Source organism: Meriones unguiculatus, chromosome 5 (genome assembly GCF_030254825.1).
Source record: "Meriones unguiculatus strain TT.TT164.6M chromosome 5, Bangor_MerUng_6.1, whole genome shotgun sequence".
Taxonomy (NCBI): Eukaryota; Metazoa; Chordata; class Mammalia; order Rodentia; family Muridae; genus Meriones; species Meriones unguiculatus.
This window is the reverse complement of record NC_083353.1, coordinates 39,787,756-39,805,801: the sequence shown is the minus strand read 5'-3', so window position 1 is coordinate 39,805,801 and position 18,046 is coordinate 39,787,756. Positions and strand designations below refer to the sequence as shown.

At 45.6% G+C, this 18,046-nt stretch overlaps 1 protein-coding gene across 1 annotated transcript; it reads right to left on the bottom strand.

The window, feature by feature from the left end:
• Window positions 1-811: 811 nt before the first annotated feature.
• Window positions 812-17,947, bottom strand: Cct7 (chaperonin containing TCP1 subunit 7). The gene is made up of 12 exons (XM_021634520.2): window positions 17,796-17,947; window positions 10,343-10,496; window positions 9,700-9,806; window positions 8,360-8,485; window positions 7,936-7,988; window positions 7,325-7,496; window positions 4,759-4,923; window positions 3,082-3,270; window positions 2,458-2,555; window positions 2,005-2,137; window positions 1,396-1,602; window positions 812-1,139 (listed from the first exon to the last, which is right to left on the bottom strand). The coding sequence occupies exons 1-12, from the start codon at window positions 17,799-17,801 to the stop codon at window positions 918-920; spliced, it is 1,632 nt and encodes a 543-aa protein (XP_021490195.1). The 5' UTR covers window positions 17,802-17,947; the 3' UTR covers window positions 812-917.
• Window positions 17,948-18,046: the final 99 nt, after the last annotated feature.

The following is an 18,046-nucleotide window of genomic DNA, read 5'->3' as shown; positions in this document are numbered from 1 at the left end:
AATGGGCTGCTTGCACCAGGAGTCTGGCCTAAAGTGCATGTTGTACATGTTGAGAGCCAGCAATTTCAACCTAGCCACAGGAAGAACACACACCTGCTCACGAACCCTACCCAGCTTCAAGGCCAACTAGACAAAAAGACTCCTCCAGCTCTAATGACCAGTAGCTACAGCTTGAGCTTGGGGGCATCTGGCAGTACTGAGGTACTGGTAGACCCTGGAAGTCTTCTGCACCAACACAAGAAAGCAGGAGCCAGTTGCCCTACACCTGTAGGAGACAAAGCATGTCAAGCAAGGCCCAAGTGAACCTAACAGTAGAGACTGATCAACCCAGGGAAAAATTAGGGCTGGGCAGGTAGCTCAGTGGCAAGTGCTTGCCTAGCAAATGTCAGATCCTGGGTTCAAGCCACAGTACTAGTTTAAACTAAAAGGGGACTCTGAAGGTGACTGAGCAAAAGAGAAGCGCTGTTTTCTTCCAAAGCCTTAAAAACTGCTAGAGTCCAAAGAGTACTCCAGAGTCATCACTTAAAAGTATTAAGAGGAAACACCTGAGCTCAGAACATGAGGTATAGAAAGAGCAGACGTGGAACATGACCAAATACTGTATTGTGTACAGTGTTGTGCGCAGTGTCTGAGCTAGCAGGATTAAAGATACCGGGAGAAAAGGAAGCCGCCATACCTCCTAGCTACTCGCAGAATTGCAAGTGCAGTGTGACTGCTAGACGGGCCAACAAACTCACCTGAGGCCAACAGGATTCCACAGCTCAGATTCTGAGAGGCAGGAGAACATCTATGAGAAAAACCTCTGACCAAGTAACTTTTTAAGTTTTATTTAAATAACCTCCAGTGAGAACACAGCAGACCAATCAACCACTTCCTCAGCCACAGTTCACCTCACAGGGAGGTGTGCAGACCGCCTCTCAGTGGAGGCGGCCTTGGCCTCGGCCCCGAGCAGCTCCTGGGGGACCATCCACAGTGGATCGGGGGTTCTTGATCGTCTCATCCACAGATACAATCAGGCACGCAGCCTCAGAGGCTGCTGTAAGGGCATTGATGCGCACCATGGCTGGCTCCCATACAAAGGCCTGGAAGTTGTCGGCGATGTCCTCGTTGTTGATGTCTACCCCATACCACCTGCCTCCCTGAAAGAGAATGGAGGCATTATGGAACTGCTTTCATTTCTTCCTGCATACCTTCCAAATTACCAGGATTGTGGCCTGACAGTACTTTCCACCACAAGACATAATGCACTTCCTGCCAATATATGCTTCCCACTCTCAGGAAGGGGCTGTTTCTAGGCCTGGCACTGGGAGGAGGCAGTTGTTGACTGCACCTGTTAGTGACTGCACCCTCATCCACCCAACCCCTGGACCTCAAGGACAGCAGGTAACTAGCTACCTGTGCATGTTGAGCCCGCAGCTTGTTGAGGATGTTTGTGGCATCAAAGCCAGCGTTGTCACATAACTGTCGAGGGATAATCTCCAGGGCCTTAGCATATGCCCCAATCAGCAGCTGCTGTTTCCCTGGAATGGTCCGTGAGTAATCGCGCAAGTATTTGGAGAGCTCCATCTCGATGGCTCCACCACCAGCCACCACAGAGTCATTCTGCAGAAACCAAAGAGCTCTCAATGCAGTGGCCCAACTCAAGACTTCAAGTTGGGCTACAATGCAAATCCTCCAGCCGAGAAAGTGAATCTGCTGTGTCCTGACTCCCTTCCCAAGCCCTAGGAGTTCAGACACAGCCCTAGGAATTACAAGGTACCGTGAAGGTCAGCCATAGCTTGGGGTAGCCACTTCAGGAGGACAGCTAAATACATCAGCCCCAGTTTGCTAACTACTTTTAGTCTTTAGAACAGCATGGCCTATGTGAGGCTGAAGTTGTTTCTTCCATGATTTGTGGAGCAAATGACCTAGCCTTGTGATATGCAGGAGGAAATCAAAGCCCAACATGCCACCTAGGAAAGGACAGGTTATAATAAATCCAAGTACAGGACGTCATTCCAGTACCTTGATGGCCCTCCTCACAATCATGATGGCGTCATGCAGGGACCTCTCTGTCTCCTCCATAAACTGCTCAGCACCCCCACGAAGGATGATGGTACACGTCTTGGCCTTAGTGCAGCCAGTGAAGAAATTGTACCTATGTTCAGGATACAATGGTGCACACATGAATTGCCGCCATCCTGACGTCTGCTCTCCCTGCCAAGCCCTCACAAGAGGGAGCAGCTCTTGTTCACTCATGCTGTCAATCCTAACCTTAAAGGTGGTGGTATTGGGTCCAAGATCCAACTAAAACTTTTCCCCTTCTGTATCACATGGAATCAGAGCTCTTTATCCCTTCCTCCCCCAAATATGTTAAAAAAAGAATAGGACCACCTGTATACCTCACCCAGATCATGAGGAAAGAAAGGGTTTGGGGCAGACCCAAGCAGTTCTTGGGAGCTAAGTCCATAGGCTCACCGCTCGCCTCCAATTTGGGTCTCTTCAAACACCTGGCAGCTGCCCAGCACATCTGGAGTCAGAGCATTCACACTGGTCTGGATTGAGCCTCCACAGGCCTGAGAGGCAAAGAAAAAACATCAATGAGGCCAACTGGCCTCCTGCCACCCATTCAATAAGCCAGTTTCCAAGTTCAATCTGCCACAGAACCTTATAGTCCTCTGCACAGGGTAGCATACCTTTAGATGATCCCTATCAAAACCAAACCAAACACACAAATGGCAAAGGGATCTTGTTAAAAGGAGACAGGGACCTGATGCCTGGTCCAGCTCTACTCTGGAGCAGTTCTTTAGACTACAGGGGCCATCTGAGATACCAAGAGGGAAAACCTTAGCTGGAGGTGATACCCATTGAGCCTGACCTGCTAGTGAGCACAGTGCTGCTGCTGTGCACCACCACTTCCTGACCCGCCTTGGTCAGTGAACTGAAAGTGGTTTCTATTACTGGGCATACAGATGCTGGCATAGAGCATTTCTTGACAAATAGAGTTAACAAACAGGGACAACCTGACAGTCACAACATCAGGGACAGAGAAAACAACTCAGGGCCATGAAAGACAGGCAACAACACATGAAGGCTTCTTACCATCATTGTCCTCTTCAGATCCTCCTCAGGTACACGGCCAGCGCAGAACATGTCCCTATCAGCAAAGTACTGTGTGGCCACATCCCCAATAGGGAGTTTGGACAAGATGACTTTGGCTCCAGACTGATGGATCTTCTCTAACTTATCATAGAGAATGTTCCACTCAGCATCAACAATTGCCTGGTAATCCTAGGGACCCAAAAAAGATGAGGGTGTTTTGGGATGGAGGTTGGTGTAGAACAGGCTAACTCAATTCATCCTGCCACACACAGAAAACACACTGATTTATCTAGGAAGTAATGGGCCAACAGTCCAAATACACGAGGACTGTTCACAGCAACCACTTAACACTTCAAACAGAGGGAGCTTTTGCTAGAACTTGTGGCACTGCTGAGGTATGAAGAATAGTTTAACCTCTTCTGGGAGATTTGCCTAGGGATGCCCAATAAGACCTCTGCTACCACAAAGGTCATTCTGTGCTGGCATACACTGCTACCTAGAGGCAGTCTTGGGAACCACAATGGTAGGAACAGAGTTCATGAGACTCAGTTGAAAAGAGACCTGTCTGACCAATGAGAACCACAATACAGGCAAACCATAGCTGATGGTGTAAACTTGTTATCCCAGACACTAAGGACTGAGGTAGGAAGAGTACAAACTAACTCCAACAATCTGCTCTAATATCTTGGCTCCTTCTCATCCTCTGGCTCGTTCATTCCCGAGTTCTCTCTCTGCAACCTGTCTGTTACTGTGCCGGTTAAACTGCCTTGCCCCTTAAGTAGCTTCCCTTTCCTCGTTCATCTCATGAGAGTTAAGTGTATCTTATTTTGTTAAGTCTTTCTCTGATTCGTCACTGTTTCTGTCACTCAATTAGACATCACTTTCAAACATGGGTGCTTCCTTCTACAAACTAACTTTTTCTTATTTGCAATTAAAGGTGTGTACCACCATACCTGGACCTAAGCTTTTCTTTACCTGAAACTTGCTCTATACCAGGCCAGTACAGAACTCTGAGACCTGCTTGCCTGTCTCCTGGATTAAAGGCTTGTCTATATTCCAGATGGGACACGTAGACCTAGAAGTCTTTGGATGCGATCTCTTGCCAGAGCAGCCATGTTCTGAATTAACATTCCTCTACACAAATAACAATTTTAATTTAAAACTAAAGATTTTAAAAAGAGTGGGCAAGCCGGGAGTTGTGGCACACACCTTTAGTTCCAGCACTCAGGAGCTAGAAGCAGGTGGATTTCTGTGGTCAGCCTGGTCTATATAGTGAGTTCCAGGACCCAGGGCTACACAGAGAAACCATGTCTCAAAAAATAAGCTAAAAAGGGGACTAGGGGTATACCCCAGTGGTAGAGCCCTACTTAGTACATGTAAGCTTTAGGTTCAGTTACCATTAATATGGAGAAAAGAATAACTTCAGGCAAGCTGGAGGGCCCATCCCTAAAAGGCAGAGAGCACAGTTGCTCAGTTGGTTTTCACATTCAAGCTACTCCAGGTAAAAGTCATTCCGTGAGAGCATTAGTGGGCCAAGATATGCAAACATGGGAATGGGCAGAGGCAAAACATAGTGCCCACAGGAACCCAAGAAACAGAGCTGGCTGGCAACAACCTAGAGACCAGAGGACCTCACCCAGAAAGTTATCTGCCTCCTTCCCGTTAGGGGGAACCTACCTCCACCGTGTGGACTCGGATTTCAGCATTATCTTTTTCTGCTTTCAGCTCGAGCTCAACATTTAAGAGGGCAATCTTGGGGTTCCTATACCTCTTGGGCTGCATTTCAAACCCAGCATAAGAGAAAGTCTTCTTGAATGCGACACCAGCCACTAGCCGAGATTCCTGGTTAAAAAAGACAGTTCAATGGTTTGGTTACAGGCAGAAACCCAATCAGTCTATGAACCCAAAAGAGTGGACCCCACTTGCCACTGTGATAGTCTTATCACCACCACCACAAAATCTTTCTTTTGCTTAGTGACATAGAACACATTTTACTTGCCCCTTTAAGGTGAGACAGCATTCAATCTGTAGACGGGCAGGAAATCTGGGTGGTCCCTTAAAGCCAGCTTCTGAAGTAGCTGTCAGAGAACAACTACCCATGCACAGTTGTGCCAACAAAGGAGGAGGCAGGTAGGGGAAAGGCAGGCACTGTGCCTTGCTTCCGCCTTACCCTCAAGTCTCTTTATGGCCTGCACACACACTTGGAGCTTGGATGTTTCCTTGGTAGCTGTCACTGTGGCTCCTTACCATTCAACCCCTCCAGCCGTGACCTTTCACTTCTTCAAACTGGCAGTCAGATTTAAATATAAGGCTCAACAGAAAATAGGTCACAAGTGGGACTGACTTCACTATCATAAGATTTAAGTTCTCCCAGCAGTTTTTCTCAGCAAACGACTTCCCATTCCTTAAGAAAACCTGCCTATCAGCGCCCCCACACCCGCACCACTCACATCCGTAGCCTCAAGTGGCATGCCTACACTGATTCATAATGGTAAGCACAAAACTGTTAAACGGTAAAAGAAAGAAGAAGTCCCAAAAGGTGGTGGGTTGTTTTACAGACTATGGAGTGAAAACATTTTGAATTGCTGGAATACAAAAGAGGGCAGGGACCAGAGACTGAGTACAGAAGGAAAAAAAGGGGGAAGATAACAAGTGTAAAGAAGACCAGTGTAAAAGGATTTTATGGGCCCTACTAAAGCTCTGGTCTAGGTGTGCAGGATTCACACAGAATACAGGAATATCATCCTGCATCACAAAGAATGGATCTGAAGTAATCAAGACAGAAGAATACTGGCCCCGACTACCATAACCACCAGGCTCTTACATGGACTTTGAAGCCCTCAAATTTGTTTTATCCACCAAGCCATCTCTCAGTTTTCTCAACGTAATTTTTTGAGACAGGGTCTTCTCTGGACCTGAAGTTCAGCAGTTTGGCTAGATGGCTGGCCAGGGGCCTCCGGGTGTCTTCATGCTGTCTCTACCCCACCCCCCGGAACACTGGCTATCTTTTGTATGGGTGTTAGGTTGCTAAGGTTCCTATGCTTGCACCCACCCACCAAAAGATTGATTTCATCAGTCTTTTTAAGAATTTTACGAAAGGCGAAGCACAATCGTATAAGCCTATAATCCCAGCAATCAGGAAGCAGAGATTGGAAAATCACAAGTCTGAGGCCAGCATGGACTAGTAGTAAGATCGTATTTCAAAACAAGCAAGTTTTAGGGCTGTTATGTGGTTGTACACATCTTTAATCCCAGCACTAGAAGGCAGAGGCAGGTGATCTCCGTAAAGACAGACAGCAAGTTCCAGGATAGTCAGAGCTACATAGAGACCAATCTTAAAAAAAAAAAAAAAAAAATCAACAAAACCAGTTTTTACATGAATTTAATGAAATGTTGAGCACTCTGGGAAAAATTCAAGCATTAGTTCTATGGTCTATGTGGCAGAAGCACAATGTAAAAAAAAAAAAATTTAGATAGTTTTAAAAAATGAGTAACAGCTATGCAGTCCAATACAGCATGCACCAAGCACACTGTGATATTTAAATTAAAAAAATCAATTTAAAAATCAGCTTGCTTGCCGTGTTAGCTGTTATTGTCAATGCTTAGACATATATGGAAAAGACTTTTGTTACAGATAGCACAGAAGGACATACTAGACAGTACCAAGTTAGGGGATACAAATGCTCATATGGACCAATTGCTACAACAGTGCTACATCACAAAACCACAGCACACCGGAAGGAAAAGCAACCACTAGCATTAAAGTAGCCTGTCCACACGCACATGCACACATGGGTGTGTACAGAATTCTAGGTTACTATGTGAACTGACGGCAACAACTGCATAAGGGGCAGAGGTGGTTATGAGACGATTCTAAGCCCTTGATGGCTTGGACTATATTATCATCTACCCAAGAGAAATTAATAGGAAGTTGACAGTGCCCCTTTGAAGAGTGAGCTGCCAAATACATCTAGAATTCATCTTCAGAAAATTCACAAGTAATTTATCTGAACTAATCCTTCTACACACCCTAAAAATGACATAAACAAACAAGATTCTGAACTGCCACAGGTCCACTTTCCCATCTGAATGATAAACAAACAGATCCAAAGGAAACAGGCAGCATGAGCAGAGTGGGCACATCTACTCTCCTGCTTGAATACAGACTCTCCCTTCGCCTACAGTGTGAACTGTGCTCCCACAGGAAGCTTTCCGCATTCTAGGGAGGCCACATGAGGCTCACCTCTAGGGCTCCACCCTGCACCTTCTTGATGCCAATCATCTTAAGCTGCAGCAACTCGTCCAGCATCATCACAGCGTCTACCACCATCTCGGCAAAGAAGGCCTTCTGCTGGGAGATCAGCTTGGAACTCAGGGCTGTCATCGCACACTTCTCCAGCATCTTCCTCTGTTCTCTGCAGCACAGAGCAGAACTGACATTGAGCTTCTTCCCCGATTCTACTACAGCATGGGAGTGGTACACTCCATATAATACTCTATACATATTAACCATTACACAGCACGGCAGACAACTCACATTTGACACAATCCATCATTTAAATAAAAATCTACCTTAGCAGCTACACACATCTCCCCATTATTCTTCCTCTAATCCAAAATTCAAGACCAAACCCTCTCCACCTTTCACGTTCTCTATTGTGAAGGTAGATCAGCAGGGACGACAGAAGAGAGTCACAACCACCACACCCACCCCAGTGCCGTCTTTTAGTCTGCAGGCAAGGGTCTGTCAATAACCAAACAGCCTCCTGCTTATACAAAGTCTGCAACGTGCCTCCGCACCCTATGTGGTCACAAAATACCAAGGCCCTGACAAAGCCCACCAGAGAGACTTACATTTTATCTTGCTTCTTCACAGTCACAGCAATCTCTTTGATTTTATTAACAGCCTGTCAAAAATACAAGTTGCGTGAGTCTCATGCTAAACACAGAACGGTGAAGTGGCTCTAACTAGTGCCAAGATCTTAAACACATCTCCTGGGCCTGCAGCTGCCAAGGAAACTCTGAAATCAGGACAGGTACAGTGTTCTGAAAAATCATCAGGCACTTCCGGGACTGGGCTGTAGACTGCCAATTAAGGATATGACGACAATGCTTAATCTATCTCAACGGCTACTCAAGGGTAGAATGGGGAGATGGCTGGAAATGCCCACATAGCCCTACTCTGTGTGGCTCCTCCACACCCCAGGAAAGGCAGTATCCTTACTAATAAAAATGTGAAGGTACCCAGGTAAGACCAAGTGAGCTGATGTAGCCATACCAACTGGGTAGCTGTGTGGAAAGCTCGGATGATGATCTGAGGATGTAAACCTTCTTCCACGTACGGCTTCACCTGCTTCAAAAACTCTGCAGCCAGCAGAGTCACTGAGGTGGTGCCATCACCAACCTGGAAGAGGATGGCAAGATTACATGCTTCCTGGTATTCAGGGAATGAAACTCTGAAAATCATTTTAGGCACATTGTTTAAATGGATGTCAAGCTCTTTTTCCAGAAACCCACATATTCTGCAGCAAATGCAAAGGTGAAAACATCTTAGGAATCAATCTTTCTTAGACGGCCTTTGAGGCACAAGGTTAACTCTCCAGACAGCACCATTCTCCAGAGGGCCCAGGGATACAGAACTTGCACACCCGAAGTCAGCAGATGCTTTATTGGTTTAGTCAGGGTTACCACTGCTGTGATGAAACACCATGACAAAAGAAACTTGAGAAAAGAGTTTTAATTGGCTTACACTTCCCCATCACAGTTCATCAGCAAAAGTCAGGACAGGAACTCATCAGGACAGGGATGTGGAAGCAGGAGCTAGCAAAGGAGTGCTGCTTACTGGCTTGCTAAGCCTGCTCTCTTATAAAAACGCCCAGAGGTGGCACCACCCAGAATGACCTGGGCCTCCCACATCAATCAGTGAGAAAATGCCTTATAGGTCTGCTTTCGTCTGATCTTATGAAGGCATTTTCTTAATAGAGACTTTCTCCTAGCGTATGTCAAGTGACAAAACTAGCCAGCACACTTTACTATACAAAGTTAGTAAGAAATACAGTTTCATAGTCACAAGATATAAATATTCCTTTAAAAGTTTTTAATTTTAAAAAGCCAGGTGGGTGGGGCTGGAGAGATGGCTCAGAGGTTAAAAGCACTGCTTGCTCTTCCAGAGGTCCTGAATTCAGTTCCTGACAACCACATGGCGGCTCACAACCTCTATAATGAGATCTGGTTCCCTCTTCTGGTGTTCAGGTGTACATGCAGGCAGAACATTGTATATATAATAAAATAAATAACTCTAAAACAAAACAAAACAAAAAAAAAAAAAACAAACAAAAAACCCAGGTGGTGGTACTGCACACCTTTATTCCCAGCATTCAGGAGGAAGAGGCAGGCAGATCTCTACGAGTTCAAGGCCAGCCTGGTCTACACAGCCAGCTCTAGGATAGCCAGAACTACAGAGAGACTCTGACCCTACCCCCTAAAACAAACTGTAACTACTTAAACAACAACAACAACAGAAAAAAAAACCACACAAACCTTCGGTGAGAAGACCACAGCAGCAAAGGAAGCACGTGCTCCAGCCTCCACTTAAGTTTCTATGACTGACTTTCTTACCTCAGCGTCTTGGGATCTGGCAATGTCTACTAAAGTCTTTGCTGCAGGATGGACAACATCGAGGAGTTTCAGAATTGTGGCTCCATCATTAGAAATTGTTGCTTTGCCTTAGAGACAAAGATAGTAGCAGTTAGAGCCCCCTTTCTTAATTCTGTTTACTGGACCTGGACTCCATACATACATGTTTTTCTCAGGATTGAGTCACAAGCTTTTAAATAACACGGTCTCTTGATTTTCTTCTGATACATGCATGCAGCTACCCTAAAAAAGCCCTCGTGTCAGATCTCCATAGATTAGCTATACAGAGGCAGTTATGAGTTGACTGATAGGTGCTAGGAACTGATCTTGGGTCACCTAGAAGAGCAGCTCTCCTAACCACTGAAGAATCTCTATCTCTAGCCCCCAGTTTGTTCTATTTATGTCTCTGGGCCACACTTTCCTAGAAGGCAACAGACTCTTGGGCCCAGGTTCTCCCACAGATCCCCACAGGGTCCTGCATTCAAGGCCGTGTATACAACTTGAGAGTGATTAATCCTGTGAGAGATTCTACAAGCAATGGGTCTTCTGATGGTAACCCTGAGTCCCAAATACTCCCTTGGTACCTCTTCTCCCACACAAGGCCAGGGGAACCATGAAAACTTACCTCGGCCATCCACAATCAGTTTGTCCATGCCCCGGGGGCCCAGGGTGGTCCTGACAGCCTCAGCGATCACCTGGCAGGCACTGATGTTACTCACAAGCTGAGGGATGCCCTGAGAGCTATCAGTCCCCTCTTTCAGCAGGATAACTGGTGTGGGCTGGAGAAGAGAGATCAGTGACTGTTTTAATCAGCAGCAGCTACCTGAGACTCACAGGACAGGGAGGAGGGTGCTCTCAATTCTACCATGGCAGTTAGCCACACCCTCACAAAGCACATTCACCTGCTACCCAGACTGACTCTTCAACCACATCCATAAATTATAATTTCTGGTGTCCTCTGCTTCACAACTGGGTCACAGCACACAGCACAAAAAGAGCAAGCCCTGCTTTGCGACCCCCACACCCAATAAAATCCCCACTGGTTTATGTCAGAGAAGCAGAAGGGAAGTGATATAGGAACTAAGACACTGCCCTGGAGATAGCTAGGAAAGCAGCTTTACCGGAGACCTCAGCTGGAATCCAGCAAGACAAAAAAGCATTTGTCCTTACCTTACAAAATGATATACCGAATCCACAGCACTGCAGCCACTTCTCATGCCCACTCCAAAAATGCTCCCATGTCACTCAATACTAGTCAGATGCCTCAGAAAAATTTTTGTCCTTCTCTTTAGCACTGGCCCAGAAGGGTCACTATTCCCGCAGACGCTATCTTTGCACTACCACCCCAGAACTGTGAGACAGTAGAAATGCTGCTTGTTCAAAAGGCCTGCTTAGAGACTGCACTGGTTAGTTCTTTATCAACCTAGGATCATCTGGGAAGAGGAATAGCAATTGAGAAAATGCCACCAGTAAACTGGCCTGTGGGAGTATTTTCTTGATTAATGATTGATGTGGGAAGGCCCAGGCTACTTAGGGATGGTGCCATTCCCAGGCAGGTGGTCCTGTGATGTTTAAAACCGGAAGCTGAGCAAGCCATGAGAAACAAGACCATCTGCAGTGTTCCTCCACACCCTCTGCTTCAGTTCCTGCACTGCCTCCTCTTCATGGTGGACTGTAAGCTGGAAGAATAAACCCTATGCTTTCCAGTTGCTTTGGTCACTGTGGTGGTCTGAATGAGAACGGCCCCCATGAGGCTAAGTTTGAACGCTTTGCCCCCCAGTAATAGGACTGTTTGAGAAGGGCTAGGAGGTATGTGTCACTGGCTTTGAGGATTCAAAAATCCACACCAGGTCTAGTGTCTTCCATATGTATGCGCGTGTGGGTCGTCTCTCTCTTTCTGCCTGTTGATCCAAGATGTAACTCAGCTACTTCTCCAGTAGCTCCCATACTCCTCACCATGACAGTAGTGAACCAACCCTCTAAAATTAAAAGCCAAGTACTCAAGGAAATGTTTTCTTCTATAAGTTGTCTTGGTCATAGTGTCTTTTCACAGCAATAAAACATTAACCAAGACAATCATGGTATTCAATCACAGCAGCAGAAACCTAACCAGGATAGGTATCTACCTTTCAGGAAATAGCACAGACAGTAGCTGGCAAGCCAGAGCTCCCATAGCTAAATCTGAGCCTTCAGGAATAAGTAGTTAGCCATGTCTTCTCAGCACTGGCTAACTCTGCATGTCAAAAAGAAGTAGTTACGGGGACACCATCTCAGCACATTCATTGTTAGCATGGAAACTCTTTTGTTGGTAGGCACATTTTACTGCAATTTCCTTTTTATTCTGTGCAATAAAAATGCTGAAAGCCATGTTCCCTTGATCACTTCAGACACTACCCAGAAAAGTACAAAGTTGTCCCCACCTAAAAATAAGAAAGGATTTACATTCCTGAGTCTAGTAATTCATGAGCCTAAGTCCACAGTAACTGAGAAACTCCTTAAAGGGTTCAAATCCTTCAACCAGAGCAGCTGATGGCCACTAAGACCATGCCTTGAATAAAGCTGAAGAGCCAGGCAAAAAGCTAATCATATACCTGAGATCACATATGGCAAGCTCAGGCTTATTCCTACTTAGAAAGGAAGTCCTGGAAAATCTGTCAGCAGGACCACACACTGCAATTTATCTTAAGTTACTACAGATGTATAAAGGGAGGTTGGACACTCACATGTACATAGGCACACACAAGCACACACACACACACACACAATTAAAAACAAACCCTTACAAACGATGTTTGTAGCAGTATCCCTAAAAGCCAAGAAAGCACAGAATAATACATTTCAAAGAGCCCTCAGAGCAAATAACTAGCTAAGACTGCTATATACAGCAAAGCTGTCTTCTGTAATTAAAGCAGAAATAAGGACATTTCAAGACAAACACATGCAGCTCATGACCTCCAGCACTACAAAAGGTTCTTAGAGAACTACAACACAAAAGAAAAGCAGTTTAATTTGAATCTATTGACACATGCCATTTTGTTTTCTGTTGCAGTCATTTTATCCTTGGTTTCTCTCTTAAAGTATAAAGTTGCATTTTTGTGTTTTGTCAAAAGTGTTTCCATGTGATGGTGTAGCTGTGGTAAAAAAGCTGTTTACTGACTGTCATTGGAAATCAGACCCAACCAATTCCAGAGCAGATCCACTTGCTCACTATTGAGTAGTTTGGGAAGGTGCTGAAATGACATTAAGAACTACAGTATTGGTCTATGCACAGAAGACAAAGCTGCTGTTCTTGTCTTAGTTAGGGTTACTATCAGGTGATAAAACACCATGACCAAAATTAAGCTGGGGAGGAAAGAGTTTATTTGGCTTACACTTCCACATCACTGTTCACTGACGTCAGAATAGAAACTCAAAACAAGGCAGGAACTTGGAGGCAAGAGCTGATGCAGTCATGGAAAGTCCTTACTGGCTTTGCTCACTTACAGAACCCAGGACCATTAGCCCAAGGGATGGCACCACCCACAATGGGCTGGTCCCTCCCACATCAAATCACTAATTTAAAAAAATGCTCTGGCAGGTGTAGTGGTACAAGCCTTTAATCCTAGCACTGGAGGCAGGGGGTAGAGGGGGAGTAGAGGCAGGTGGATCTCTAAATTGGAGGCCAGCCTGGTCTACAGGGTGAGTTCCAGAACATCCAGGGCTACACAGAGAAAGCCCTGTCTTAAAAAACCAAAAAAAGAAAATGCTCCACAGATTTGCCTAAAGACCAGCTGTATGGAGGTATTTTCTCACTTGGGATTCTCTCCTCTCAAACAACTCTAGTTTGTGTCAATTTGATATGAAACTAGCCCGGACAACTGTGGGTGCTAACTGCATATTACAGCACTCTAAGCTAACAAGGGCAAAACCTCAGCAGAACTGCAAGTAGACAATATAAATCCCACCCACACAGATAAGAGAGTCAGGCTAAGTGTAAAGGCCATCACAAACACACACACACACACACACAAATCAATGCTTTGTACACAGGCAGCCAACAGAGAATGCAGCAGGTACCCCAGAGGGCCTAGATAACCTCTATTTCATCTCTACCAACTGGCTCACTTAGGATTGGAAACTAAAGCAAAAGGAAAGAGGGGAACTGGTCTGAAAAATACCCAACAGAAGATGTTTGGGCAGCATGGCAGACTTGAGCAAGCGATACTGAGGAGTGCACACTTTTTTTAACTTGAGCAATGAGAAGTCACTGTATAAAAAAAATACTCAGACTGAGTGTTCCAAGCCCACTACAATCACTGTCATGAAGCAGTGGTAGCAGCCTTGGCTTAGAATTACAAAGAACAGACTCCTGCTGCTAGTCCCCAACACACCGATGGCCAGTCAGTTCACTCTACCTCGCCTGAAGCCAGTAATTTGCTGCATAACGCAGCCTGAAAGACTACTGTCAAAGAGTGCTCAGTTAGGGGCTTCAGAGAGAGCTGCCTAAGTTCCTGCAATCATGCAGATTCCTTGCCTGATGTGCCTTGGGTGAGCACAATGGGCACCAAGTGCTGGACAGTGCTAAGGCTTTTGAAGTGGGAATGGTAGGGGCAGAAACTTGGGGCTTCTGCTGTGCTGAAAATTCACTTTTCACGGCACCCCATTTGGAACCATGGATCTTAATGTACCTTGCTAAGTACAGAGCTCCTTTCCTTTCCTCTCTCTGGCTCATTTTCCTTTCTCCTGTTGTTGAACACTTCTGTGGCTCCGTCCTTCAGGAGTCTCCCTGTAGTGGGGCTGTGCTGTCTCCTCCCTGCTCTCAACTCCAGTGAGTGTTAGATCTGGAAATGACCTTGGTAAAAGTCTCTGTTCCCAGCTTTCTTTTTTTTAAATAATTTATTCATTTATTTTTATTTTACTTTAACTTTTTAATGTACTTTGGTGTTTTGCCTGCAGGTATGTCTGCATGAGGGTGTCAGATCCTCTAGAACAAGAGTTAAAGACTCTTGTGAGCTGCCATGTTGTCGCAGGGTCCTCTGGAAGAGCAGCTTGTGCTCTCCACCTCTCATCTGTCTCTCCTGCCCCTCTTTTTTGTTTTTAAAAGGCTAGGCTAGATCAACAGAACTGAACATTTTTCCTTTTGGCCAAATAAAGCTTTTCATCTTAAACGCATAATTTTGCTGGGAAGTGGTAGCACATGCCTTTAATCCCACCGCTCGGGAGGCAGCAGGTCGACCTTTATGAGTTCAAGGCCAACCTGTTCTATGGAGCAAGTTCCAGAACAGCAAAGGCTACAGAGAAACCCTGTCTTGGAAAACCCAAAATAAATTAAAATATATAGAGATATATATCTGTATATTTAGTTTTAAAGGAAACATATAATACTATTCAATTTTTTGTTAGGTTATTTCAGAAACGTTTTTGAACCAAACTTATTTGTCAAAATCCTCTCTGAGCATCATACCTGCTGCATCCCATACCCACTGAAGCAGGAACTAAACTTCAGAAGGAGTCCAAGTGGATTTACACATTCCCTAAAGCTTGAAAAAAAAAATGTGCAAAACCAAAGGCCTGCAGTTGGATCTAGGCTCATAAATGGTATATATTTACCAAAGGTCAAATTATGACCCTGACTTCAGCCCAACATAATTGACAAGAAGAAGGGATTTAATAAGCAGTCTGCAAAAATAAAGTGCCTGGAGCTGGGGAGCTGGTGTAGCAATTAAAAGCACTGGTTGCTCTTCCAGAAGACTGGGATTTGATTCCCAGCACCCACATGACAGCTCACAACCACCTGTAACTCCTCTAGACTCCACAGGCACTAAGCACACAGCGATGCTCACGTGAACAAAATATCTACACATGAAATAAAATTTAAAAAGAAAACTGTTCTAAGCAAGACATTAGCAGTTCAATGAGAGAGATTAAAACACACTCAGTACCACACACTACATCCTAACTTCGTCAGAGAGCCATTGTCCTTTAGTGAATAAAAAGACTGCTATCAGGGTGCTGGCCTCAAATTGTATGCAGAAGTCACAGAATGTACAAGACAGGAATAAGACAAGAAACACCCATTTTTCTCAAAGAAAAACAACCAGTTGTAGGCAAACAGACTTTCAAATGGAAGAAATAGTAAAAGTATCAGCAAATGAAGTTGCATTGGTCTAAGAAAAGGTATCAAAAGTGAAATATATAAAAATAGATTTGAGGCTGGAGAAGTGATTCAGCAGTTTAGGAGCTTCCTGTTCTCCCCCAAGGACAGAGTTTGGCTCCCAATATCATCTGTAACTCCAAGAGCAAATCCAAGTCCTCTTTTGGTCTCCACAGATGTCCCCATGAATGCACACACAGCAGAAATCTTTTAAAAATTGAATACTTTATAGAGCTGCCTCAGTCCACGGGTTATAAGAGGAAGAGATAGGAGAATCGAAAAAAAGCTTAGCCTGTAGGGTCTTGGAGAATACTAGCAGAAAAATAGAGAAAGACAACGGAGGAACATATATGCTTCCTAGGTTGTGTCTTGCTGACTAAAGTAATCACCATGGTGGACAACCAAACAAGCCTTGAGCTACAAAGAGCCTGCTCTTCAAAAGGCTCAGGCTATAGCTAACTGGTAGAACAATCAAATGAGACCTTACGTCCAATAACCAGTACCCGAAAAAATAAAAACACCACCACCATTATCACTAGACTTGACGTTCTATAAAACAAGACCAGCACCATATATATATGTATATACATATACACACACACACATACATATATATGAACACATACAACTTAATGGCAAAAAAGCAAGGATATTTTCTCCTGTAGATGTACCAAAACCAGAGAATCACGATTTCAGGGGACCCTTTTAACTCTTTCCATTACAAAAGACTTCTAGACTACCTGATATCAGGCTGTTGACAGCATGGTGACCTCATGTCTACGTTTCACGTTTTAAGACGGGAGATAAACAGCAGAAAAACAAGCAAACTGGACAGGGCAAGAATCATCAATTCAGGTAAAACTCAAATGTGGTTTGGGGGTCCTTTCATAAAAGGTTTGGTACTTGTTTGAGGAGTGGCTGTGCATGGATGTGCAGTGCTGGGCCACTGGTCACATCTGCAGCAATGAAGAATATTCTATGGCTGCATATAAAAGTCTCGGGTTTATTCCTCAGCTCTGGTCCTTGTCAATCAAGTCCATTCCAAGGATAAGTGACATTCAAAAGGGCAGGGCTAGAGGTCAGTGAGTACATGCTTCTGTATGGGTTCCTTCTGAGTAGGAGCTGTAACGGCAATGCATTTGGTAGCCAGGGAAGCACCTTACGGGTTATCAGTCAGCCTGGAATTTATGGAGTCAGCCTGAATTTATGCAAAAGGTAGACAAAGGACTGACAGTGAAAATTAATGAGTGAACTAATGCCAGGTGCACAGATTGTCTAAGAGTTGACATTGCTCACTAACAACTTAGGTTTCTCACAGGAAACAAGGAGATATCTGATGCTCTGTTAGGGATAAAGCGGTGATGAAGGAGGACAACTACTGTCTAAGGCACTCAGGTCTTCCCATCTCTGTTGCTGTGTGCCTCAACTGCTGCCCTCTTCCAGCAACAAGCTGGACCTGTACATTCAGGGGACATTAAAAATGACCTGCTGAATGACTGAGCGAACGAAAAGGTTGAAAGAATGAAGGGTTCTGTTTTCCCCCATGCGGCGGCCGGGCTGAGTACAGGCTAGGCTGGGCGTCACTCCGACCCAACCCAAAGATCCTCACGCTGCCTCTGCGCGCTCTAGAAGCTCACGCTTTACTTCCGCACCTTCCGTGGCGCGGACACCCGGCCCTCTGGTACAGGTACAAACGCTTAACCTGCACTCGGCTCTGAAAACGCAAGTTTCCACTACGGGGAAGGGGCTGCAGAAGGGGCTCGTGGCCCCGAAGCCTAGGTTAAGTGGCGCCGCGAGGCCCATTCTGCTCTCGCCAACCGCTCCAGCTCTAGGCCGAGGCCAACCACAGGCAGCGTGGTCGGGGCAAGCCACTGTTAGAAGCCCCGCAAGGCGGACCCGGGCCGCACGGCCATGGATGGCAGCGGATGCTCGAGGAGCCACTCACCATCATCTTGGAAGCAGTTTCAGGGACCCGCAACTCGTCTGTTCTCCGCCTCGGGGCCGCCCACCCAAGCCCAGAATGCTCCGCGCCGGAGAAGTCCTAAGAAGCTTCCACCGAGACGTTAGCCCGGGAGAGGAAGGGGACGGACCACTTCCGCCACTCTATGGTTAGCTACGACCGAGGTGGCGGGCTAGAGGAGTCGGAAGTTCCAGGGACGTTCTAGGAACTCGCGTTAGCAATGGCGGGGTCATCGA

What these genes read in the sequence shown, in the direction of transcription:
- Cct7 (XM_021634520.2), bottom strand. An exon ending in TCCACACAGCTACCCAGTTG is followed by an intron (nt 7,989 to 8,359) that starts GTATGGCTACAT and finishes TATTTTTGACAG; the next exon opens with GCTGTTAATAAAATCAAAGA. An exon ending in TGCAGGGTGGAGCCCTAGAG is followed by an intron (nt 4,924 to 7,324) that starts GTGAGCCTCATG and finishes TTTTTTAACCAG; the next exon opens with GAATCTCGGCTAGTGGCTGG.